This window comes from Phyllopteryx taeniolatus, chromosome 13 (genome assembly GCF_024500385.1).
Source record: "Phyllopteryx taeniolatus isolate TA_2022b chromosome 13, UOR_Ptae_1.2, whole genome shotgun sequence".
Taxonomy (NCBI): Eukaryota; Metazoa; Chordata; class Actinopteri; order Syngnathiformes; family Syngnathidae; genus Phyllopteryx; species Phyllopteryx taeniolatus.
This window is the reverse complement of record NC_084514.1, coordinates 3,419,320-3,445,074: the sequence shown is the minus strand read 5'-3', so window position 1 is coordinate 3,445,074 and position 25,755 is coordinate 3,419,320. Positions and strand designations below refer to the sequence as shown.

Below are 25,755 nucleotides of genomic sequence, written 5' to 3'. Positions count from 1 at the left end.
ATATATAATGATATAACGATGAATTATAATACAGTATACAGTACAGTATAGGTACAGTATCTGAGACATCTGGCATGCATATGTATACATCGTAGAGCGATTGTTTGTTAGTTATTAGTTTATTAAAAGTACTGTAGATGGCAGAAATGCATATTAAATATAAATGTAATATTCATTGTATACATGTATAAGTATAGAGTATGTATGTATTTAAATTCACAAATAAAAATACAAATGTAATGTTAATGCTGAATTAATACTCCAATGGCTGTGTTAATCAAAACTGAGCATTATTATTTTGTAAAACGCTCGCGTGTCCGTCCGAACTCATCAGATTGTGAAGGTGTACCTAATGTTGCGGCCCATAGTGTTGCATGCATAATCATGCTAAACGAAACAATTATACATCCCCATAAAAGTGAAGTTAAAAGAAAAACAACACAAATTGTACTATTGATGGCTCCAGTCATTGATTAGTAATCAGTGTCTTTGCACAGTGAGCCACCAATCAGTTATTTTATTTTACTTTTTCCTCTTTCTTCTTAATTGAAGAGTTAATTCTGGCAGCAATGTGCGTTTTTTTAAGAATCTGCCAGTGAAATGTTTGCTATTTAGATCATGCAGAGGTTAACTAGTGGTTCCTCCTGTGATGTAGCATTGATAGAGTGTTATGAATAATGAGGGTGTCAGTGTCTCATTCCTTCCAGTGTGCTGTTGTAAACCACAATGTGTGCATGTGAGTGAGAGTTTTCATGGGTAGCATGATGCACACATAGAAAAAGTGTTCATATTGTTTGTGTGTGTGTGTATTTGTGTATTCATGTTCTAGTCTAGTCTGAAGCCGCATAATAACTACACCACACTTGTGAACATGTGCTTAACTAAACTTTCGGTAATCCTATTGTCTTAAACAACACTAATCTACAATGTGCATAGTTGCTGTGCACTTATCGAAGGGTTATTTGCAGTATTTATTAAAGGGGGAATATTATGAAACATTGGCTTTTTAATTGCTTGCACACAAATGCTTGAGTCTCTTGAGTGTCTGCCCATCCATCAAGTGTGAAATTAAACAAGCAAGTAAATCTTTTCTTATCTGCGTATTTCTGAAAATGCAAGCCGTTCTGAACTTCCGCTTGGTCCCATAATAACCGCCCCCACGCAGAGTTTCTCTGCCCAGGACATGCCCAGCAACGCTGGGAAAAGATCCAGAGCAGGACTACACTGTTTAAAACACTATGCAGAAGGCACTATCATGCAGAAACAGCCACATCCCCCCAAGGGTGCGACGCCCCTGCTACTATGTCAAAGCTAAAAGGTAGGAGTTTTGTTGGTTGCGCACATTAGCATGAGCCAACACCGTTATTGTCTGATAAGCGGCACATACAGTATTTGTTTGCTTGGTGAATTTGTCGAGCTGGTGGGCGGTATTTTTTGTTTGGCGACGTGTCCATGTGCTACATACACACAGTGTAGTGCATGAAGTAATTGAAGTGGGAGTCAGCGAATGAGAGTCTATACTGTAGTTGGTTGGCTGTTGTTGACTAAGGATAGCAGTTGGCTGTTAACTGGCTAACCGTTAGCTAGTTTGCGTGTTGAGTGCCTCTGGGCCTGCAACTAGTGCAGGAATGGGCTTTTTTTTTTTTTTTTTTTTTTAACATGTGCATTTAATACCGTTTGTTCAATAAAGAGATTGAAAGTGCACCGGCGGCTGTGTCTGTCCTTGACCATGTGTGGAGGGATTCCAATCCTTTCTAACGAACGGTGGTACTAAATTAAATTAGCTAATGAGATTTATTTTACCATAGACATGCAGTTGTGCCAGTGAGTTCTGCATTGCAGTAGGCACATTGGACTTCATCTTCTTTTTTTTTTTAAGTGTGAAATGATCCGAAACTTTGGACATTCTCTTTTATGCAATCTATCCTCCTGGCTCGCGCTTATTGCTACATGACTGCAGTAACAGTCAGTGTAGAAAAATGACCACCGCAAAAAAATCCACTATGTAAAATTAGGTATGTTCGTTTTAAAAAATCTGCAATACTGTGAGACCGCGAAAACTGAACCGCGATATGGTGAGGGATGACTGCACATCATCCATGGAAGACAAATAGATGCCTCCCCTTTCCCCATCAAGAAAATAAGGTACATAAAGGAATCCTGCGCCCATATTGCCTAAACATGCCACAAAATGGTGCCAAAGCACTACTTTTCTATTAGACTGGGCTTTGATCTAACTCTGTCGTTAACCAAAAAAGAAGCACTAAAGCACATAAACAGTGTCTCGGATTCATTAATTCTAAAAATGCATGCAAATAAAGGATTGTTCACTTAGAGACAGCTGCCCCGTAGCTAAATCAATAAACACCCTGACCAGTATTTTTTTGCTGAGATTGACAGCCTTCACTTTTTTTGTGTTGTTCTTGTATCGCAAGATTTTTTGAGGCAAACTCCCAAACAAATCAAGAAGGCACATGAGGACAAAGCAATAAGGATAAGGAGGTACAACAAAGAAGCACAGCCAGAATAGCTGTTACGCAGTCAGCACTGTAGGGGATTATCTTAACTAGTTAATATTATTTTATTTTTTTAGCAGCTTTTTTATTTCTAAAAGACAGCTTATACTACAATGACTTCACACTCTGAGACTATCAATTGCAACCTGAGATGATTGAAATTGATTGGAACTAGTGGCCCTTTTTTATTTGTATTGACACAGTCTGGGAAGATTCCTCCAACTCAACATTTAAGGTCATATTAACGTACCTTAGTAAATAATACTGACATTTCCTATCATTGCTAATATGACTCAGATGATACCTTTGTTGCAAAGATTATGGTGGTGTTTTTTTTTTTTTTTTTTTTACTTTTTTTTCCCCCCAAAGAAGGTTCTTGTACCCTTTAGAAAAGTGATGCAATGGAGCCTGGAAGTGCAACAGAAAGTAAGGACAGACCATGTCTCTATTTTGCCAGCTTCTGACATAGTATCAGAGTTGTAACAGAAGCAGAATGCCGGCAGCTGCGATCAGACTGTAAATTTAACAGCTGAGACTCCCTGTCCACACCGCTTCGTGTTGGAAGCAACTGTCGCTGTCGCTTCGCCTCCAATTATCTTAATGGGGCAAGCTGCAACTGCTGTGTGAACGCGCACTTAATCCTTGCGTATAAATCCGAGGTCTACTGTTATGTCTCTGATGCACCAATTTACTGGGAATGCAGTGTTAAAACGACCTCTGTCCTTGGCTGCTCAATGGAATATCCATTGAAAAGTCAGCAGCATTTTGTCTATGGGACTCACTACCAAAGAGCACGCAGGAATCTCCCTGTTCAAGTGTGTACAGTGAACCCCCGCCGATTCTCGCTACTCACAAATATACCCATTTACGTTTTCTTCTGTGGAACCTATCATCATAATAATAATAATAGTAATAATAGTAATAGCGGCACGGTGGACGACTGGTTAGAGCGTCAGCCTCACAGTTCTGAGGCCTCACAGCCTCACGGTTCAATCCCTGGCCCCGCCTGTGTGGAGTTTGCATGTTCTCCCTGTGCCTGCGTGGGTTTTCTCCGGGCACTCCGGTTTCCTCCCACATCCCAAAAACATGCATGAATTGGAGACTCTAAAGTGCCCGTAGGTGTGAAAGTGAGTGCGAATGGTTGTTTGTTTGTATGTATGTGCCCTGCAATTGGCTGGCAACCAGTTCAGGGTGTACCCCGCCTTCTGCCCGATGATAGCTGGGATAGGCTCCAGCACGCCCGCGACCCTAGTGAGGAGAAGCGGCTCAGAAAATGGATGGATGGATAATAATAATAATAATAATAATAACGCATTACACTTTACAATTGCATGCATTATTCATTCACTCCACAGTCACACAGTAGAGGTGGTAGCTCCATGTGTAGCCACACCTGCCCCGGGGCAGTCTGACGGAAGCGTGGCTGCCATTCTGTGCCTACGTTCCCTCCGACCACCACCAAGCATACAACCACATTCATTCATGGGCTATGTGGGTTAAGTGTCTTGCCCAAGTGTCCTCAGCTGTTTGCAAAAAAAAAAATATTTTTAAATCACCCATTTGGATATTTTGTGCTTTCTGTAATGTCACAGGATGCCCCCAAAGCCCAGACTAATATGAAAGCAGTCATTGGTGTCAAATAAGTATTATTGAAGGGATAAATCATGACTGAGAGACTAAGATCTCTGTATGTCCGGGAGAAGCTAAGTTTAGTCTGAGTTGATAGTGAAAGTTACGAAGAGTCTTCGTAATATGCACATTTTTCAAATACAATTATGTGTAAGCCATTTATTTTCAAGGGTAATGTTAAAATGTTACGGTAAATGAATAAAAGGTAAAGTACAAAAAAAATAGTTTTATAACGGTGACAAGTTTATAATTATTATTTCCTACTGGGAAAAACCGGTCGCAGAACAGCCAACGTTTCTGAAACAATTGTTTTCCCCTCAGAGCTTCCACTGTATTTCATTTGCAGATTAACAGGGCAAATGTATCCTAAATTGAGCAGTACATTTTAATTTATACGAAATTACAAAATGCCAATCATTTTTTTCACACTCTTTGAAATATATATTTTTGTACCCCCAGTTGAGACCCTCCGGATTATAGGACTCATGCATGGAAGAGCAGCAAATGACTCCAGAGGAACTTTGCACTAAAGCATAACTCTTGCTTATCGACACATCCCCTCAATCTTGATGTTTATTTTGCCCCAAGGCTACAAAATTCTAACACTGCAGATAGTCCAAACATAAAAATAGATATTTGGGGGGATTTGTAAACTCACCTCTGTTGATGCCACGGGTGCATTTGGTGCACCCTCCTCTGGCAATGGCCGGAATCACACTGCTGTAGGTGGTATAGCCATTGATCCTGCAGGGCTCTCCATAGCACGCTTCCACAGAGGTGCAGCAGTAGACTGGATGGGAAATTCCTGAGGGCTGCGGGCCAGAGCTGGGCAGCAGTTTGGGTCTCTTGCTGCTCTTTGGACACAGAGCGAGGGGTGTCATGGAGGACGGCGAGGTGTCCGGGTGGCTGAAGTGGACGCAATAGCTGGGGAAGCAGGTGTACGCGTGCGGCGTAATGGTTATGGCTGCCGGGTGGTGGAGGTGGTGATGGTGGAGGTGGTGGTGATGGTGGTGGAACACTTCTGAGAGTGAGCCTTCGTCGTCGGGCTCCTTGACGGCCTTGTCCTTGAGGAAGAGGGCCAGTCTGTGACAGTACTCCACACATCTCTCCTGGCTACAGCAGTAGCAGGAGGACACGTCCGTCTCCTCCTGCTCCTCTTTGATTGTTTTTAAGGAGAATCCCAGCATGGAGCTGCAGTGGAGGGGATTTTTTAAACAATCCTGTCTACCAGACTTCCATTCGGGATCCAAAGCCTCCGTTTTACAAAGACTACAGAATCCTTGGGCCGGAGAGCCCGGATCCTCCTTACCCTGTTTAATGTGCTTTAGCTGCTCATTGTGTTTTGGATTTGTTCTTCTTTTGGTCTGCAGTGTTGCTCCACTTAAAGGCTTACCGCTAATCTCAACCTGAGTTAAAGCCTTAGCTTTGCTTTCGCTGGCAGGCTTGGACTCCTGCTTTTTTTGCCGCTTGCTTCCGTAGAGGGAACCGGTGAGTTTGAGCAGCGTAGCAGCGGTGAGGCCCGCCTGACGCCGAGGGGTCGGCGCAAACAAAGTCAACCAGTCGACTGGCGGCGCCTCCGCTGTGGACCGCTTCTGTTTTTTACGACTTTCCTTCAGGTCTGTTTTGCCTTCTCGAAGAACCTTTTTGGCTTTATGAGGTCTGCTTTCACCTTTAGACGGCGCTTCGGTTGAAGATTGCTCTTTCTTAACGAGATTGGACGCCAAGGGATCGGCCCTGTAGAGCAGCAGGCTGTTGACAGCCTCTGCGTTGAGAGAAGCCATTCTTCTCCTGCGAGGCTCTGGAACAAGCGGGGGCCACATGAGTGAGGTGTCAGATTGGCAACTTTTTGGTTCCAGTGCTTGTTGACAAGCAGATTTCTTTAACTTTTTATGAGATTTATGAGTTTTGGTCCTGCTTTGAGAAGATAGTGGTTTCTTATTCGCCTTAACACTTGGTTTCTTGCAGGCTTTCTGCACATTCTTCTGCTTACCCGCAGCTCCTTTCTCCTCCAAACGTGTCAGCAGGACACAACAATCCAGCGTATCTCCAACTTTACCTGCCAATGTCTTCTTCGAACATGTGTGCGACTCTTTCTTCCTCTTTCTCCTCACTTCGTTTGTTCTATCCTTGCTTTTTCTCAGCCCGCCTCCCTTTTCTTTACCTCGCTTCCCATCTTTCGCTGGCTGGTGTCGCTGAGCTTTCACCATGGTCTCGTCCTGGAGCGGAAACTCTGCCCCTGGTCTTCATCAAGGGATTCTACAACGGCGGCTGGAGCTCAGAGTGGTCCGTCAACACGAATCATCATGGATCGTCAACTAAGGCCACACGCACGCTCTCTGGGGAGTGAAGGAAGGAGTCATTTACAGATTATTCCGTGACGTGAACGTAACAGACATTCATGATTTAGCAAAAGATTTGACTTCATTTGCAACCAATTTCAAGATACCCCTCAAGAGGACACGGCCCCTCTCCTTTAAATGTAAATTTACTGCACACAAGATAACCTTATTCCATAAATCCATTAGAGTATAGATTAACGCCTCAGGCCGCATGCTCTCCTCTTATTCATATGGCACTGTTGTGCTAATTAATGTGCAAATTTGCCCACATGATATGATGACATTGCTGCCAAAGGTCATGGCCTTTTTAATCACCATTTCCCGCTCAGATTGATGACTCAAATAGCCCACTAGGAACACCTTTCACTCACTTAGTGTAGCACAACACAAGTCAATGATATATTAATTTGTTCAATGTGATGCATTTGGATCTGTGCTTCAATGGCTCGCAGATTTAATTGACGTCATATGTACACAGCCTGCAGCTGAATGTCTTAAGTGGCTTCCCAAAGAGTGGCTCATTGGATGTATCATTATAAAAAAGACTGAGCAGGCCCAGGAGTCCATATTTCAACATTCTGCATGGTCAACTCAGTTAGGGGACTCTTTCGTATGAGATGAAGGATTTTGCTTGTACGACAGTCAAAGGATTTTTGAACTAATCGGAAATTCCTGCCAAAAATAAAAGACAGAGGACCACTTCACATTCATCCTAATACTCCGTAGAAACATCTCCACAAACTTTATAGCAGCAAAATATGCATCTCTCCCAAGATGAAAACTAAAATGTATAAAATAGTGACTTAACGCAATCAAAGAACAGTTATGAAGATGTGACTAGAAACTAAAAAAGCCAAGCTAATGAATGTGAAGTCGAACCTCTAAATTTGTAAAATTTGGAACAGAGTGAGGATAAGCGATGAAGAAAATGGATGGATGGATGGAATTGGACCAAAAATGGTGCAAAAAAAATAAAAAATATGCATCCAAGCACAACTACGAACCTCATGAGACCTCAGTAAAGCAGGCAAAGTATGAACTCTTTAGCTTTTTCTTGATCTTTTTTTAGATACTTATTCGAGAAGGAGAAATGGGGAATGTGAAAACGAGCGAAGAGGAAACTCCATAGTCAACACACGTTATTGTTCAATTTAGGATTGGTTGAGCTATTAAAGTTTTGGGGGTTTTTTTTCCAGTGGTTGGCTACTTTTTACAATTGTGTGAAAAAAGAAGGAATGCTAATAAGTGACGTGTGAACCACCATTCCGTTACGACTTTGTTATTAAAGTGGGGACAATGATCAAATAGTCGATTAATTGTGCCTTTAGATATTGTTTTAATGAGGTGGGAGAATAAGGCCAAGAGTTGGATGGATGGATGGAACCCTTAATCAAATCATTTATTTATTATACTGATTTTAATCTCTCAGCAGGACTCGAACCATCCTTCAGATAGTTTTCCTGTAATAATTTGACAAGACAGCGTCCAATTATTGGTCTAATCGACAGCAGCAGCCTTTTACATCTTTAAGAATGATTGCTTAAATTCTCAAAGTTGATAAAAGTACGGAAATAACTGTCAAATCGTGAGCGGCCACCGACTGTTTTCAAAGCATGTAATGGCTGGGATTGCCCTTATTGTCGCATGACCCGATGAAGCGTGAAATGCATTTCATCAGACAAAAATGTCATTTGAAGATAACAAGAGGACACGGGGCGACGCACATTGAGTTTCTGTGTGTAGCTATCAATTCAAGGCGCTCCATTTGAATAGCGCAGACACGCTCAGTGGAAGGACAGGAGCTCATTGAGCAGCATCGTTTCTCAACAAGGTGTCACAGAGAAAATAGACGTAAAATGTTGACACATCTTGGTTGCTCTCTCTACTTTTCCCATATTAATGTGGAAAAACACCAGCCATTAATTTTCCATTACGCTTGCTCTTTATTTGGGTCTTGGGAATTAGAGCTCACTTTGTTCAAGAGGTGGGGTACACCCTGGACTGGATGCCAGTCAATCGCAGGGCACATATGGAGACAAACAATCACTCACACTCCCATTCACACTTACAGACAATGTAAGAGTCTTCAATCAACCTAAGAAGCATGCTTTGGGGATTTTTGAGAACGTGTGCACTCCACACAGCGATGTTCTAACAAATTCAAACCCAGATATCCCGACTGTGAGACAGACATGCTAACACTGTGTCAATGTGCTAGCAGAAAAACACCTCTACTATTCAATTCAGAAAGCTAAAAAAAGAAACGCCATTCAAATCATACTTGGTGAAAGTATCTATTGATTTACTGTAATTACAGCTTTCAGTCTTTTTGGGGAGGAGACCGTCAGGATTCTCCCACTCCTGCATGACACATCCCATTCCAAATGTGTCACATTGTGAGGGCAATGCACAGGCCCCTTTAGGTCACCTCACACATTTTTTATTGAAATTTGGTCTATTAAAGTTTGAATAGTACAAGAAAAAGGTTGTCATTACCTGTATTGGTCTAAGCGCTTATGTTTGTGAGGGAATTTTGACATACCTCAATTGGAAATTCAATTTACACTCTGATGTGTATTTTTGTTGCACACAAACACGCAGAGGGGGTTGCATTCCATCAGTCCAACAACTAGTTGCAATTTCTTTTGCCTACAACAGGATTCGAACTCTGACCCTCCAGCTCCAGAGCCCAAGAACTTACAGGTGTGCTAGTGCCACCCCTAATATGACTTTATTCTTGTAACCTTACAAGGAAAAAAAAGTAGTAATATGAAAGGGATTTTAACAGAATACACTGTGACGTGCTCCGATAATAAGTTCTTTGTAATGCGTCTCTTCATCCATAGTTGATTCTAAACGTTCCACTCTAAGAAACTGTAAACAATTGTATGTTTATGATCACAAGGCGGCTCAGTGTTTAGGCTAAGTGTGACAGCAGCTGGCGTATTAAGGCTCTTTCATGGTTTCCGCATTGGGTGACTGTGGACCACTTCGGACTTCACGCGGACCGCAGATCCGCACGCGGTTCCAGTCAAACTACATTTCAGGTTCACATCGGTGCGTGTTCCATGCGAAAGCGAAAAGAAACAGAGCTCCTGTGTTTGTTATAATGTGTGTGATAGGTTCACACCAGGAGTTTTGAGCCATCTGCCCATCCTTATATTCTTTTATAATGTGAATTATAAGGATGGAGATTCCAGCGGATCTCCTCCAAAAAGCGTGGGACGAAGCAGGCGTCCATTGTTGTTGTAGTTGTTGGTTGCTCTGCGCAAGGTCGGTGCGCTTACGCGGCGCTTTCAGTCTCTGTATCTGTGCAGTCATATAAAAATAGTTTGCACTCGGTAGACCACAGAGGGGTCTGCGTGGACCCTTGTGCACCGGGGTGGATGACAATATTTACGTCACATGGAACAACACACCCTGGGAACACGCAGATGCGAAACGCATGAATAGGCCCTTCGTCAGAAGACCTTGTACACTTCATACAATTGCACTATATTTCTATATGTTTCTTTTATTGCAAGATTAAAACCTTCTTTATGACATGAATATGGAAAAATATTACTAACATTATACTGTAAGAATAAAGTCATATCATAGTTATTATTTTTCAGAGGAAAAAAAGCAATTGATTCTCATAACATTCCAGCTTTATTCCCGAAACGCTGGCTCTAATACTTCATAAGGTAACTTCAAACATCTCCTGGTGAAGCCATTCTTGTTTTGATTTGCATTAAAACACCTCATCCCCTTCAGCTTTCTAACAGCCCCTGGAAGATTTGAAGCCAAAATTGACTAAAATGTAAACTTAGTGGTGCCATCACCACAATGACGTGTTGGTGTACTTTAAGTCATTTTATAGCAGTGTTACGTTGCACCACACATACAGTACCTTTAGGGAATTAAGACCACACCATTCCATCTTCAACATCAAAACCATAACAGTTTTCCCATGTGCCTTTGACAGATTTGATGTAGTGCTTAACAAATGTATGTGATTAAACACATTCAGGATTGGTAAATACCAAAATCCTTTTTTTACGTTTCTGTAACAATACACCAGTATGTCCAGGCTCTTCAAACTAAATACTTTAAATGCTAAAATACAATATAGAAAAAAATAATAACAACCCTCGCGATTAGGGACCAAGCCTTGGTGTGAATAGTGAAAGAAATATGACAAAACAAAATGTTTATAATTAGTTATGATCCAATAACACTAAAGTCATTTAAAACATCTTACACAATCTTAAAACTAAACGGCTTACAGATGTTTTGATTTGGAGGAAATTCAGTAAGTGCGGGTTGACAGACACATAGAGCGAAGACTCTCTGTAACAACCCAGTCTAAACTTAGCTCCTCCCTGACAGACAAAGGTTGTCTCTTTCCTATTAGACAGGGCTTTGAAACCATCTTATGGCATCTTAGCTATTCAAAAACAGCAACAGAAAAAAACACATTCAGAAAAAAAATTGTGCATTATTGTTTCTTAAGATGTCAAATTATAGTTATTTACTTGCATTTGTGAACTGAAACATGTTATGCCAGATTTATTTCTGACTTCTGAGAGAAGCCCAGTGAGCCAGCTCAAATATGGGCATAAATAATGAATACCATTTGAAATTCCTCCTGTTCAAAATGATAAAAAGTCCAAACTGAAATTGAAACAGTCCACATCAAAGCACTCCATGTTGCTGGATGGCCAAATCTCATTTTTAATGACAGATGGTCGAATGAATTTTTCAAGCAATGTTATGTTTGTGCAAAATTGAAAAAGGCTTGGATGCTATGCCATGATGACCATCATACCTCAAAGTGAGAAACATGGTGCATACAAGAAATGCCTGTACACAACCAGTACTTGCCAGAAATTCCTATACTTCCTTTCATGTTGCTAGAGGCCTCTTCTTGGCATCCTCCCTGACCTGTTTTCCTCTCGACCTTTTATATATTTTCAAGGGATGTTCAATTACTGCTGTGACACATTTTACCCACTTGTGGATGACACTCACAATTCCAGCTATTAGATTGCTTTCCTGCCTTTAATGTGTGTGTTTTTCGAGAGCTGTGGGCGAGTAAATGTCAAGACAATGATAGAATCTGCTGCACCTTATTTGGGGGGGGTAATCAGAGTCACTTAGTCTAAATGTTATTCCTGAAGATTTCGTTGCCGTAAGCCCATTACGCACATGCAGAGATTCCATGTGCATGCAGGCAAGGGAAATGTCACATTGTCTGCGTTGTGCAAACCTGAGTAATTCAGCTTCCGATACCATGCTCAAATGCACCCTGTGTATATTTAGTATACCGTACGTTCCCTACAGCCAAGTCCAACAATTTTTCACCTGAATGCGAAAAGGTTTGACATGATTTATCTTGTACTCATCAGACATCACACATCACTGTCATACATCACAACAACCTGCCATTTTAAAGGAACGTTTGACTTTTTAGATCTACTGTAAAGCAGAGGTAAAATCAACTTAAACCATGTGGGATTTTTCTCCCCCAAAACATTGTCCTTTTCTATTTTTATAGCTAAGTAGAGTGGAATGTAGAAAGCCCACTGAGGTTCACAAAGTCTCTGGATAACTCCACCTCTAAAGTCGAACAAAACTTCAGAACGGTCACGCATGGCGTTAAGACTTCAACATGTCTCGCAAAACCGAATCTAAAGGATTAACTCCACAAGTGAGTTTTGCTTTTTTTGTGTGATAGCACCAGAGGTCAAATGTGATGATGACAACAAAACACGAAATGGTACACAAACTCTTCTGGCTACTCGGTACAATATAAGCCACAATACGTCATCCATAATAATAATAAAAAAACAAGAAAACAATGTACACCAGAAAATGAAAAAGTAATTGTTGTTTTTTCCCCCACTGTGTCATCAAAGAGTGAGTGCAAGGGGTTCCCGGTTTATGACGCGCAATTAACTAGTTTGCACAGCAGTGTAACAATATGTCATCGTGCGGCACAGAAGGGCACGCTCAGTCTTTCATTTGACTGTTTTACATTTATGACCTAGAAGGTTTTTTTTAACACAAATATTTAGTCTAATTATGACTTTACTACTATGTTGGTGTAATTGAGTGATATATTATGGTGCATTCGGACTGTACAAATTCAGATTTTTTTTTTTTTTTATGTAAAATGCACATTGCAACTTAAGAATCAAATATATTCTTAGTCATCAAACAATTTTCTATTCTCTTATCCTCATTAGGGTAAACTAGAGCCTATACTAGCTGACTTGGGGTCAGAGGCGAGGTACATCATGGACTGGTCACCAGCTAATCACAGGGCACATACTGTATCGACAAAAAAAATAAAAATAAAAAAAAAATCTTCAACCTCAGATTCCCATCTTGGGCAATTTAGAGTCTTCAATTAACCTCACGTGTATGGTTTTGGAATTGGAAGAAGCCAGACGACCCGAAACTCACACAAGCACAGGGAGGAGGAGGGTCTGAGCCAAAATTCTAACCCCTGTTACCGGTTCTGTGAGGCAGATGAGCTAACCAATACACCACGCTCTTCTTTTATTTTGTTTGAATTTTTAAAAATGTTATTTCATAAATAAAGATTTTCTTGTTTCCACGTAGGAGGGCCGGAGGTAAGATCTCAACCCAGACCCTCTTCACTGTGAGACAGACGTGCTAACCATTACAACACCTTGCTGTCTATTTGAAACAATTATAGTAACTTTTTAATTCCCTCTATTAAAATAGCATTTTATTTAGCAGGCAACCTAGTGGGGGGATGGTGAGAGGGTGGAGGGTGGGGGCAAAACCCCTACAGAGCTGTGTAGCATCGCAGCTGGTGCACTTTTCAAGATTCAAACTGTTTATTGTTACAGTTGAACAGTTGGGAAACATGTTTCCCCTGCACAATTCAAGTCTTACTTGGACGTCCACATGGATGACAACATAATGTAAGGTATAAAAGCTATGAAGAGATTGAAAAAATATACATAATAGATTATTTGCATATTTAAAGATTTCCTGGAGTCATCCTTTGCACTGGCTCTGCACCAGTGACTCTCAACCGCTGTATAAGAGATCATCTGCTGTGGTGCGGGAAATTATCCAATTTCACTTAGTTTGTCCGGACAATATTATTATTTAACATCTGTGTCGGTCTGTTTCTTCAATTCCTGCAAGTATATCAGCTTTGTGTACAACTAAACAGGCCCAGTTGTCACGCTGTATAAGTCCATTTGTAAGTAAACCGAGACAAGAGCATCATTATTTCACGATATTTACTTTTTGTGATATTTTTGTTAGGTGGTGTGCCTTGAGATTTTCCTAATGTCAAATATCTGCCTTAGCTCAGTAAAGGTTGGGAAACAGTTCTACATCAGCGATTTCCAGCCAGGGTGCTTATCAGGTGTGCCGCGGATAACGATCAAATTTCACTTAATTGATCTGGAAATAAATTTATTTACATCAAAAAATTAATCTATGTCAGCAATTTATAATGACAGGCAGAACAATTAAAGGCTCTTCCACGAGCTGGCAGAAGGTACATACAGTAATTAACCCATGTATCTGCTTTTTATGACATATTTGTTTGGTGGTGGTGTGCAATGGCCCATGAGATTCTTTTTCTCGTGTAAAATATCTTCCTTGGCTTCGTAAATGTTGGGAAACATGGCTCTACACTACCACCACCACCACCACCACCATCATCATCAACATCATCATCATCATCATCACCACCACCCCATCATCATCATCATCGCACACCCTCACCTCCTTGTAGGTCGATGCAAAAAAAGCAAACAACACATCTTTTTCTAAATGCGTTATATTACTACAAGCAAAAGGGGGAGAAGCGTGTATCGTCATGGATGCATGAAAAGAGACTCGCCTACTTACTTGGCCGCGGTCAGTGTGACAGCATGCCGGGGCAGGAGTGCTGAGATGAGGAAGGGGGGGGGGGGGGGGGGAGAGAGAAAAAAAACGAGCGCAAAAGAGGCCGATCGTCGATCAATCCATAGCGGAGGCTCGGAGGAGTCCGCGCACGCTGCTACGAATCACGGGCGAGTGTTTTCGGAGAAGCTTCGAAGCGATCATCTCCGCCTGGAATCACCGCCGAGGTTCATCGTCTAGCTTCCGTGTCCCGTCGCGTTTTTCAACTAGAGCCCCCCCCCCCCCCACACACACACACACACATACACGCAAATAATAATCCCCTTTTCGTCGCTACTGGTTCAGTTTCGCTTCGCTCGGGCTTCACGTGTCGATCCGCGGAGCGAGAAGCCGGAGATGTGGATACTAAGAGTCAAAAAAAAAAAAAAAAAAAAAAAAAAAGAAAAAGAAAATCGGCGAGCGGTGGGTGACCTACTTCCGAAGTGGCACACTGGAGATGATATTCATGCGCTCGGCGGCTGCGTGCATGCGCCGGGACATCTCTCTCGCGTCTTTCCAACGCCTAATCACTCCCACAACGCACTCGCAAGCAACTTACACACTCATGCCCATACAACAGCGGTTGGGGAGTGCGCCGTGCTTGCACACCATTTACTCTTGGGACGCAAACATTATGCGAATGCTCAGAGTCAAGAGGTCGCACTAACGTGCTCTGGAGCAGGAAACATGTTTGAATGCTGAAAGTCAAGCATTCTAACTGATGGCCCCCTGGCATGCGAAAAATGTGAACACTCTTGTGTCAACTTAGCATTAGCTTTGCACATCCATATGTAAACTGTTAAGAGTATTAAGTTGTATGTGATAACTAAGAGTCGAGCATTCTGAATTATGCTTTTGTGCATTGAACATTATGATAAAGTCAAGTGTTCAAAGTAATAAATAATATGTGACTGCTGGGCTTCAAGCATTTGCACTGCTGCGTGAATCTAGATAAATGCTGAGAGTCAAGTAGGAACTTGTGCAACAACTAAGTCAAGCATTGAGCAACACGGTTCACTGCAAAGAATTTAATGTGAATGCTGAGACAAGCAATCAAAGCAATTTAAAAAAAAAAGTATTTGCACCCCTCTTACTGTGGTGAAAGCTGAGACATTCACACAAATGACACTGTACATCAGAATACGGGAACGCTTAGTGTTCAAACTAATTATTCTGCATCACAGATGACTAAAAACACTGCGTCAAGCGACTAGCTTCGTGCATCAAGATATATATATATATGTATATAGAATACTAAGAGTCAAATACTAAGTCAAGTATTCAAATAAATAAAATTTGGCATCAATAATATTATATGAATGCTGAGAGTCAACTTTTTGCACTGCAGTTACTGTGATGAATGCTGAGAGACTCAAACATTCACCCAAACGATACTTATACGATATATCAAAGTATGTGAATGCTGAGAGTCCATAATTTACACTAGTCAGACAATGCACCAATGATATAACACAAATGCTCAGCATAAAGTTATTAATGCCCATCAATGCCTTTTTTTTTTTTTTCCAAATATATGATGTGGATACTAAGAGTCAAGCTAATGATACTAGGCAAGAGTGCATCAATGATATTTGAATGCTGAGTCAAACATTCAACGTTCAGATACACGGCATCAAATAAATGTCAATCTTGAGTCAAGCACATTCAAATTACTAATACTATGCTTCAAACACATTATGTGAATGCTGAGAGTGTCAGATTGTAGTTAATGTCACCAATATTGACTTTCTTCTTCCTTCATGTTATTATTCCACTCATAATCTGCAACATTGCAAACAGATTCAAAGTCCAGAACAAAATGCGCCGTCGAATTTTTCCACGATCACATCATTGCGCGAACAGAAAAGCGGTGCCGTGGATTTACCAGGAGATCATAACATATACACTAAGCGGACAAGAGCATTGCAGACATGCCACCAAATCAATAATGAATCACTAAGGAGATGGACTAAATCCCTTTGCGACACATGAATCTTAAAATCTTCATCCTACCCAGTCCTTTTGGAGAATTTGTTTGAATGCGTTCACATGTACACACTTCTCCATTCTCTCTCAGAATTACTGCAATGTGCTGTGATGCACTGAAGTACTCACATTTATTTCCTCTGCTTTAAACCCTCTGGGCTCTATGCTAGCCATTAGTGTCCACCTTGCTGCTGCTTCTTTTTTTTTCCAACCATTTTATCATCATTTATGCAAATGTATTGAAACTGATTTTGTAATTTCCAAATTCAGATCTTTGAATATATCAGTATACAGTTTATTGTACCATTTGGTCAATTGAAACCATTTCAAACATTTTTTTCAATTCCTTGTTATTTACTCAACTGAATCATACAATTTGGGGAAACTGGTTTTCAATCTTGACTCAAAATATTTTTTTTCCTCATGTTTTCTTCCAATTACACTGTTAATGAATTTTTGGACCAGGGAGCAATTTCATTCTCATGCCAAAAGAGGCGTTTAATGTCTTACTGCACTGCATTGGAGAAAATTATGCCGTTTTGATTTTAAGAAGAAATTGGCCACACAACAAGCGAAAAAAGGGAAGTAAAATCAAAAGAAACTTACAATGTGAAAGACCATTTCAAGTATAGAATCATATTTTGTAATCAATTACACCTCCATGAAGCACATTATGGAAGAGATGATGCAAACACAGGGACGTGACATGCAAAACAAGCTTAATCATTCACGGAAACAATGGGTTTCCCCCCTAAAAGATTCATCCTTTAAAGTGTATCTCATGTTTAACAAGCCCACAATGGCCCATAGTGAAATGAAATGCAAGATGAAGTCAATGTGAGGATTCTATGTATTTCACACACTGAGCAAGATTGTTATATTCTGCTCTGTTTGGCAAATACTAAATAAGATAAAATAAGACATTTCACTACCTCACAGTGGTGTCTTTTCCTACATATATGCAGTTAGGCATGTAAAGATATCAGCTGAATACTTAAAGTATAATCAATAATATCAATAATTACATCCAGGCCATGAGTAAACACTGTAAATTATGATTATGTAACAGCATCATAAACTGAATCCCACTGATAATATCAGAAAATATGAGTGCTGCCCGCTCTCTAATTAACAACCATACAGCAATTTTCAGATTGATCACACCCCATAACAAACACACTCAGCGCTACTTTATTGGGCTCATTGACTTTAGATCCTCTTAATGACACACCCTATCAAATAATAAGTCACACATTTCGAGGATTGCACATTCAAAATAAAAATAAAAAAAAGCCACAATGTGATCGGGCCAGCATGTAGTCAAAAATCCACGTTAATTGTGATACAAACTGGCCGCCCTCATCAATACGAGCTTTACAGTGCACAGTTAGCGGCTGTAAACCAGCCGAGTGTGCGCAGGGTTAATGAGGCGTGGCCGACTGACTGCTGAGTGCTGACCTGCACTGTAATAACACACCGACCAGGACAATTACGGAGAGCGTAACTAGAAGGTCTTGAGTTGTTCACAATACACAGTGCAAGCTCAGGCAAAGTCAAGGCCCGCGGGCCAGATCCGGCCATACACGTCATTTTAAGTGGCCAGTGAAAACTTTTTCCTTGACTGTTCAAAACCAGTTATCCATCATATAAATGATGATAACCAAATGCAGTGGCAAATATTTATCACAGAAGTCGAACAGCCTCACACTCAGTCTGTAAACAAACACAGTAAGGCTCAGCTTCTGACTAGCAGATGTCATGGCACAAACTAAACTTGTAAGTCAAGGTACCATTGTATTCAAAAATGTCAACACTTGTTTGTTATCAGGAGAAGTAAAACAAATACCAGAAAAAAATAAACAGGCAAACTTGTTTTGAAAATTGTCATTTGCTTTTTCTATAAACAAAGGGGGAAACTTCATTAAAAATGGAAATCGCATTTTATTGAGATTTTACTTAAATCGCCCAGCTCATGTGAGTACACATTTATTTTGTTCCACATTTCACTGCTTCTTTCCGCAGATGTACGATAGTTAAGAATGTTAAAATTCTTAGAAGCACTGCCTTTGCCATGAATAAAAGGTATTATGTTGGCTGAAGTTAATCTGCAAGAACTGACTTTCTATTTGAGATATTATCTTTGGTCGAAAAAATTCTGAATTCATACAAATCAGGTCGACCAACATCATAGAATTGATTTTCACCTCCTTTCTCTGAAATTCACTCTAACAGCTTTCAACCAAGAGCGTGTGGTGCTCCGACCACCTGTCAGTGAGATCTATTGGAGCACAGAGCGCTAAGCACAGAACAGCTGGGCGGCATCATCATCATCATCATCATCATCACTGCTGAAAATGGACTGGCAGAACTAATGAAGGCAAGTGCGGCTGTTTAATGTCAGTACCAGCAAACAGTGGGAGAGGAAGCGATGTGTGCAACATGACATTAAACACGAGCGTGATGATTCAGTCATAATGCAGGTAGTTGAGTCATTCCCCGCCGTTTATCTCTTTTTAACATTTAAGCAACCTGCCTAATTGCCACTTGTACAACCGTTAAGTGCTGCTAGCTATGTGATCTGGCGTGTTTGTGCAACATCAGCTTGTGCTTGCGAGATGAATGGAATCAATTGGGATGAACTGAGCTGGAGTCAGCAATTTTTATCCATAACACTTTTAGTAAAATCAAGCAAATACCTCCTGACTGTTCAAAATGTGCACTGCGGCACCAAACCCTCCATGTACTCACCCTGGAGGAACAAACACCTGGGGTAGTAATACGATATAAATAATATAAGAGATATTACCCTGTCCGCTCGCTTTGCCGGACATCTCCCTCTTTGCCTTGGAATTACATCCTTGCTAGCAGAATGCTTCTCTCAACATCCTGAAAAGTTGACTTTACCAAGGGTTAATTGAGTTGACCAGAGGACGATTGAAGGTAAACATGGACTGTTCCGAGTAATCATCTCATGTCATTGCCATTGAAATGAATGTTGAATACTTTGGGAAGGGCAACAGCAACAAGCATTAGCAGCATCTGGCTACTTCTTTCAGTGTGCTGTTAAGGTTAACAAGATACAGCTATTTGTACAAGCATGAATCCATGAAATAAATTACATTTTTTTTTTTTGTACTCTCGGTTGTCGATAACTCATTCCGGCAGGCACAGAGGTTCTCAAGCACCGTCTCCCGCTCCGCTCTCCCCAAATAATAATAATAATTTTAAAAATCAGTCTCTCTGTGAGGCCCAGTACTACACTGCACTCCAAATTATTAAGTATAGGCCTGACCGTTTCACTCTTAACATACTCCACACCACAGAATAATTGCTTAGGATCATCTTTTGGAGACATCCGATAATCTGGCTTTTGCTGCCTTTGATTGGAAGCGTTGGGGGAGTTGCTTAAATTTGGCCCAATTATCAGTATGTGGAGAACCCACTTCAGGGAGCTTTTACAACTGTAGTTCGCGTTCTCTGGTCTGAATCAATTAATGAGTTTGTGAACAATATCTGAGTCCCTACTGATTTGTTTTTTCTGTTCACACAATAAAAATTCCAATTGTTGAATTCAAAATGCGTCACAACAAACAATGTGACATCATTCTCTTCTCTTCTCTTAATGGCCACAAGAATGTAGACGGAAGGTTGGCTGTAGGCACGAGCAAGTGATAAGTAAATAAAGCAGCACTAAAATACGAAATGGAGGAAAACCAGCATTTGTTGAAAACTTATCAGATAATTATTTGGACATGCAGCAGACTAGCAAAAAGTCAAGTGCATGTCAAAAGCATGACTTACGCTTATTATCCTTGTTTGCAAGTTGAAAAGATGTGTTGTTAGCAAATGTCTAAATAAAACTGAGACCACTTCTTGCAGGAGATATTGATTTGGTCTGCACCAGATTTTGCATGCTGTGTTCACAGCTGTCCAACAGAACAACATCAAGCAGGAATATGAACTCGAGTTAGATTAAAACAAACTAAATGGTTATAATGTGAAAACAACCAAAGAGACAAACAGAGGACTGAAACAAGTGCACTGAGAACAGGAGGCCTTCTGTCCCACTTGACATCCAGAGAGAGGAAATGAAGGGGTGGAGCTGTATAAGAAGAACCTTGCACTCCAAATCAATAAAAACTAAACTCGACTCCCCAACACTGAAGCCCTCTTCAGGACGGGACCGAGATGACTCTTCTTATGAAGACTTCAATTCAGACAATGCACAAAGTTGTAGACTTGACAGCACAGAGAACCTCAGCTATGAATGTAAAGCTGCACATAAAATCTACAGTAAACTATTGTGGGGAAATAAGTTACAGACCCACCGGCAATAGGTGAAAATCTGTGATGTAGAACGACCATATAGAAAAACCTTTTTCATAGTCCTCCCACGTTTCAAACTAAGGGTCACCAAAGTGGTGGTGCCCCCGGGCACCCGGTTGCCCCCTAAGGACCACAAGTAGCCCACGGGCGTGTTCCAACTCCAGCTCACCAATCATGGGACATTGTGATTTCCTAGGAATGCTTTATGCGTGATCATTTGAAAATGTAAACCTAGCAGAGATTTACAGAAATTATATTACGTATTGATATTTGTTTACTACCTTCTTAAATAACTGTTGATAATTATTGCGAGAAGTCATTATCATCAGTTAATCAGTGTCTTGACATAGATGAATATCATTAACAATAACATAATCAGTGGTGGCACTATGGCCGACCGGTTAGCACATCTGTCTCACAGTTCTGAGGACCTGGGTTCAAATCCGGCCTCGCCTGTGTGGCGTTTGCATGTTCTTCCCGTGCCTGCGTGGTTTTTCTCCAGGTACTCCACATCCCAAAAACATGCATTGATTGAAGAATCTAAATTGCCTGTAGGTGTGAATGTGAGTGGGAATGATTGTTTGTTTATATGTGCCCTGCGATTGGCCAGTTCAGGGTGTACCCTGCCTCTCGGCCAAAGTTAGTTGGAATAGGGTCCAGCACGCCTGCGATCCAAGTGAGGATATGCAGAATGGAAAATGGATGGATGGATGGATGGATGGATAACATAATTAAAGGTAATTTGAGCAAATCTGTTATTTCAGAAGTGTGTATCAAACTAGTAGCACTTCGCATCAGTACCCAAGAAGCACTGCAGCTCTGTCTCAAAAAGGGTGTTGACCCCTGCTTTAAACACATTTATAAATACTATTAAAACCTTTTAAACACATTTCAAGTGTATTTAAACAAACATAAAAACAAACAATTGCAAGAAAAATATGTATAGAAAATACACTACTTATTCTAGTGTCAGCGTATATGCATTTGCATTTAAGAGGCGGGGCCTGGTAGGAGGGCAACAGCAGATTCGGCGTGAGCGTGTTTATTTATGTGCTTTACTGTTCTCCTGGCATTCAATAAATGGCCTAAAAGTGCATCGGCGACTTTGGCTCACCTTTTCAACATGCGAGGGCATTAGAGTAAGTATTGTGTTACTGTCAAAACTTTTCACATTCCCGATCTTCTCTGAAAACGGTCAGGGGCTGACAATTAAGTAGAAAGTAGAGCCATGTTTGCGATGACTACAATGACTACTACTACTACTACTGTTACTACACTACTACAGTAGTACTACTACTGCTACTCTTCTTTCTTCTTTCTACTTTCGATTTTCCTGCAGTCTGGCTCTATGCTGTCAGTCTTTGTACCAGAGCCGGCCCGAGGCACAAGCGTGAGGATTTTATTTTTAACACATCAAACATAAGCATGGTGGGGTGGGGTCCTCAAATCAAATTGCTTTAGGGCCCCATAAAGTCTAAGGCTAGCGCTGCTTGGTACTACAACAGAATAAAAGCGTTGGTACCCCGCTACTCACCCTTGAGGGTTTATATGCTGCCAGAACTAACCACCTCTTCCAGCTCCTTCCTTCAGGCAGGCCCAGATCAATGCAAACTAAAGCCAGCAGACATTCCAACAGATTCTGCCCTCTTGCCATTAAGTTCTAAAACAGTTAACCTACAATTCCATTGTAACATGCTGCTAATTTTTGTCTTGAGATCGTTGTCACATCTCTGTCGGGACACTTGTACATTTATTCGTACATTCACTGTAATAGCCTCGTCACTCTGCACTATTCGCATATCTGTATTTGACCAATACTGGCCACTCACGTGCTTGAGAAGTATCTGCACCATTTGCACAATTGTCACTGGACCAGATTATCACTATATTATTCATTTCAATCTGCTCTAAATTGCTAGATGACTCTGGATCATTTGCACAATTGTCATTGTATCAGCATTACCACATTACCGGTAACCTTTCATTGCTCAGTAACTCTCCCTGCTGTGTCTTTATGTTTTTATGTCTCAAAAGTATTTTTTGTCAAAATGGCTGTCTGCTGTCGTACGAGAGCGGCTCCAACTACCAGAGACAAATTCCTCGTGAGTTTTTGACATACTTGGCAAATAAAGATGATTCTGATTCTGATACCTTGCTTTGGAGAGGAGACTCACAATTATTAGTGGTGATATCATTATGTGTGGTGTGCTGTGTTGGTCATCTTGAGTACAACATACATGAGAAGAGCTGCAAGCACACACTTGCCAACTTTTTTCCTTTGTCATTTATGAGGTCTCTCACATTTAAAAAATCTTTATGACTTTAAAAACCCGTATGTGCACTTGGGATGTCCCAATCCAACTTTTTCACTTCCGATCCGATACAGATATTGCAGCCTTGCGTTTTGGCCGATACCGATATCGGTCCGATCCGATATCAGCAATAATCATATATATCTTCATTATTTTGCAGTATGGAATGTTAGAAAAAGGCTTGATCAAGTGATATTACTCAGAGAACAGTAATCAGCAACAGTAGGTATGAGAAAAATTTACCCATTTATTAGTAACCAATGAGTTACATAAAGTAACATTTAAAAATTTTAATATACTGAATAAATAAAAATGATAAGAAAATCCTTAAGAAAATAATTGCTCAAAAATGCTTGAGGTGCTTAGCTGTCTCTGTGTGTGCATTGCTGGTATCCCTGTTCCTGCTTGGGATGTCTTGACCTCTGAGGGGCAGTGTGGTGCACGCAATGAGATACACACTTGCAATAAGAGAGAAAGTAGAAGTCACGATTGAATATTATTATAACTCGTTTTTCACAGAGTTTGAAGAATATATGCCAGAGAGTATTGTTATGTTGCCTGTTTGTATGTGGTTATACAGCGTTTGTGTACCAATATAGGGCGTGCAAAATCCTCTCGGACCCTCCTCACCCAGGTCACCAGCTCTTCCAGCTCCTTCCCTCAGGTAGGCGCTACCGATCAATGCAAACTAGAACTAGTAGACATTCCAACAGCTTCTTCCCTCTTGCGATCAACTTCTTAAACACCTAACCTATAATTCCATTACAACAAGCTGGCAATTTTTTGACTTGAGTTCATTGTCACATTTCTGTGGGGCCAATTGTGTATTACTCGTGCACTCACTGTAGTTGTCTCGCCATGCTGCACTATTTGCATATACTGGCCACTCTTGCCAGAGTAGCATCTGCTCCATTGCACACTGTTTGAGGAGTATCTGTAACATTTGCACAACCAACATTGTCCCAGATTATCGCACTACTCGTCACTTTAAACCGCATACACTCCTTGAAGTCTCAGCGCCCCTTGCACAATGGTCATTGCACCGGTCTATTGCAATATTAGTCATTCGAACTGCTCTAAGTGCTAGAGGACTCTGCATCTTTTTGCACAATTGTTTTTTGTCAATGTCTTTATGTCTCCAAAGTGTTCTGTAAATTGACTGTCTGTTGTACTAGAGCGGCTCCAACTACCGGAGACAAATTCCTTGTGTGTTTTGGACATACTTGGCAAATAAAGATGATTCTGATTCTGATATTCATTATTTTGAGAGTTAAAAGTGCTGCGAGTTCAATGCTAATGTTTGTTAGCTCGTCAATGGTGTTTTTTATTCATTGTGTGTTAGCTCCGAGCTAAAAATGTTTTCCAAATAAAAGCAAAGAAAGAAACAAAGTCTGTGATGTATATGAAAATTCAATAGGTGTAATTCTTTTGTTATGAGAGTTTAGTTTTACAGTGAATTTAAACCAGAGTGTCAGAAAACACCTTTAAGCAAGCAACATTCACTCTTACTCCTTGCTACGATATTAGCACCTTAGCAAGCTGTTGTTGTGATCACGTGGACTCTGCATGGCCTCCGGGCGCTGCCGGATAGGAGTGCTGAAGCAGAGCATGGAATGGACTGCTTCAATAAGAGTGGTAAAATCGCAGATTTGAGATCCAGTCTGATCAGATACTTTTTGCAGACCTCAGACCGATTTCAGATCTCAAAGATCAGAACCTAATGTGTTCCTCATTTTAGTGAGCTTTAAGATAGAAGCCGTAATAAAAAGCTCTAAGTCATACTTTGCTGATCCTTCTGAGCTTCATCACGTAACGATGATTTCTACTGCTCAGCTACAGAGAGGCCTCTCGCAACATGCCAGACAGCCTGACTGAAGGAGGAGGAGGAGGAGGAGAGACCGAGCAAGAGTGGGAAATAGATGAAGACTGCATTCAGACAGTAAAGCGCCAGGGAGCAGCGGAGACAGTATCTCACGTCTCATTCTGGAGGAGAAAAAAAAGCCATGCGGAAGGATCATTGTGAATCACAGGGGCCATTTTTCACGTTCAGCCTACCCCTTCTCTTTGCTTGACAGGCCCTCAGAGATACACGCAGACATGGGGAGCGTGACAGGCGAGAACAAGGCTGCGAGAAAAATAAGGAGAGTGCGCGGGAGCCGCAGGAGGAAAGTACCAAGGTAGTGATGGATTGAGAGAGCGCTATGAGTGGATTGTCATCATCATGGAGAACAATAAGTCCCTGATAGAGGAGGCCCGTTCAAATCCAGCTGAGTGAGAAGCGAATCGGGGGCTGCTGCCTGCCTGCCAGGGCCTCAGTCTTGCTCTTAGCTTCTGCCAAACTGAAGGACGCTTTGGTGCCGCATGCTTTTCACTGTGACGTTTGTCAGTCACAGTGAGGGCTTCTGTTCCATTCCCTCAGCCAAACAGGGTTTAACGCCCCAGCTCCTCAACGCACACACACACACACACACACACACGTAAACAATCCCAGTTGTGTGTGATAAGTGAGAGACACCCCGGCTCCGTAAGCCCCCCACCTCCACTGCAGCTGTGGGGAGGCCGACAGCTGAGGCAGAGCAAGCCGTGGTTGTTGTTTCCTTCCCCGCCGGCCCTGTCTCCTCTTCTCCCGGCTTTCTATGAAGCAGACCTGTAATTTTCACAGCTGTGTCTTAGGCGCCGCGCCAGGACAAGTCCGGCAAAGAAAGGATGAAGAGAGCGGGAGGGGTAATG

At 41.3% G+C, this 25,755-nt stretch overlaps 1 protein-coding gene across 3 annotated transcripts in view; it reads right to left on the bottom strand.

Moving 5' to 3' along the window:
* bahd1 (bromo adjacent homology domain containing 1) overlaps positions 1-25,755 on the bottom strand; it is a 48,528-nt gene that overhangs the window by 7,874 nt on the left and 14,899 nt on the right. The window contains exons 1-2 of one of the 3 annotated variants that reach the window (XM_061795538.1): positions 14,838-14,925; positions 4,804-6,481 (exon numbers count right to left, since the gene is read on the bottom strand). In XM_061795538.1, coding sequence (XP_061651522.1) covers positions 4,804-6,352 — 1,549 coding nt within the window. In that variant the 5' untranslated portion in view covers positions 6,353-6,481; positions 14,838-14,925. Of the gene's footprint in view, positions 1-4,803; positions 6,482-14,368; positions 14,763-14,837; positions 14,926-25,755 lie in introns of those variants that run through there. The other 2 variants (XM_061795537.1, XM_061795536.1) reach the window with 2 other exon arrangements.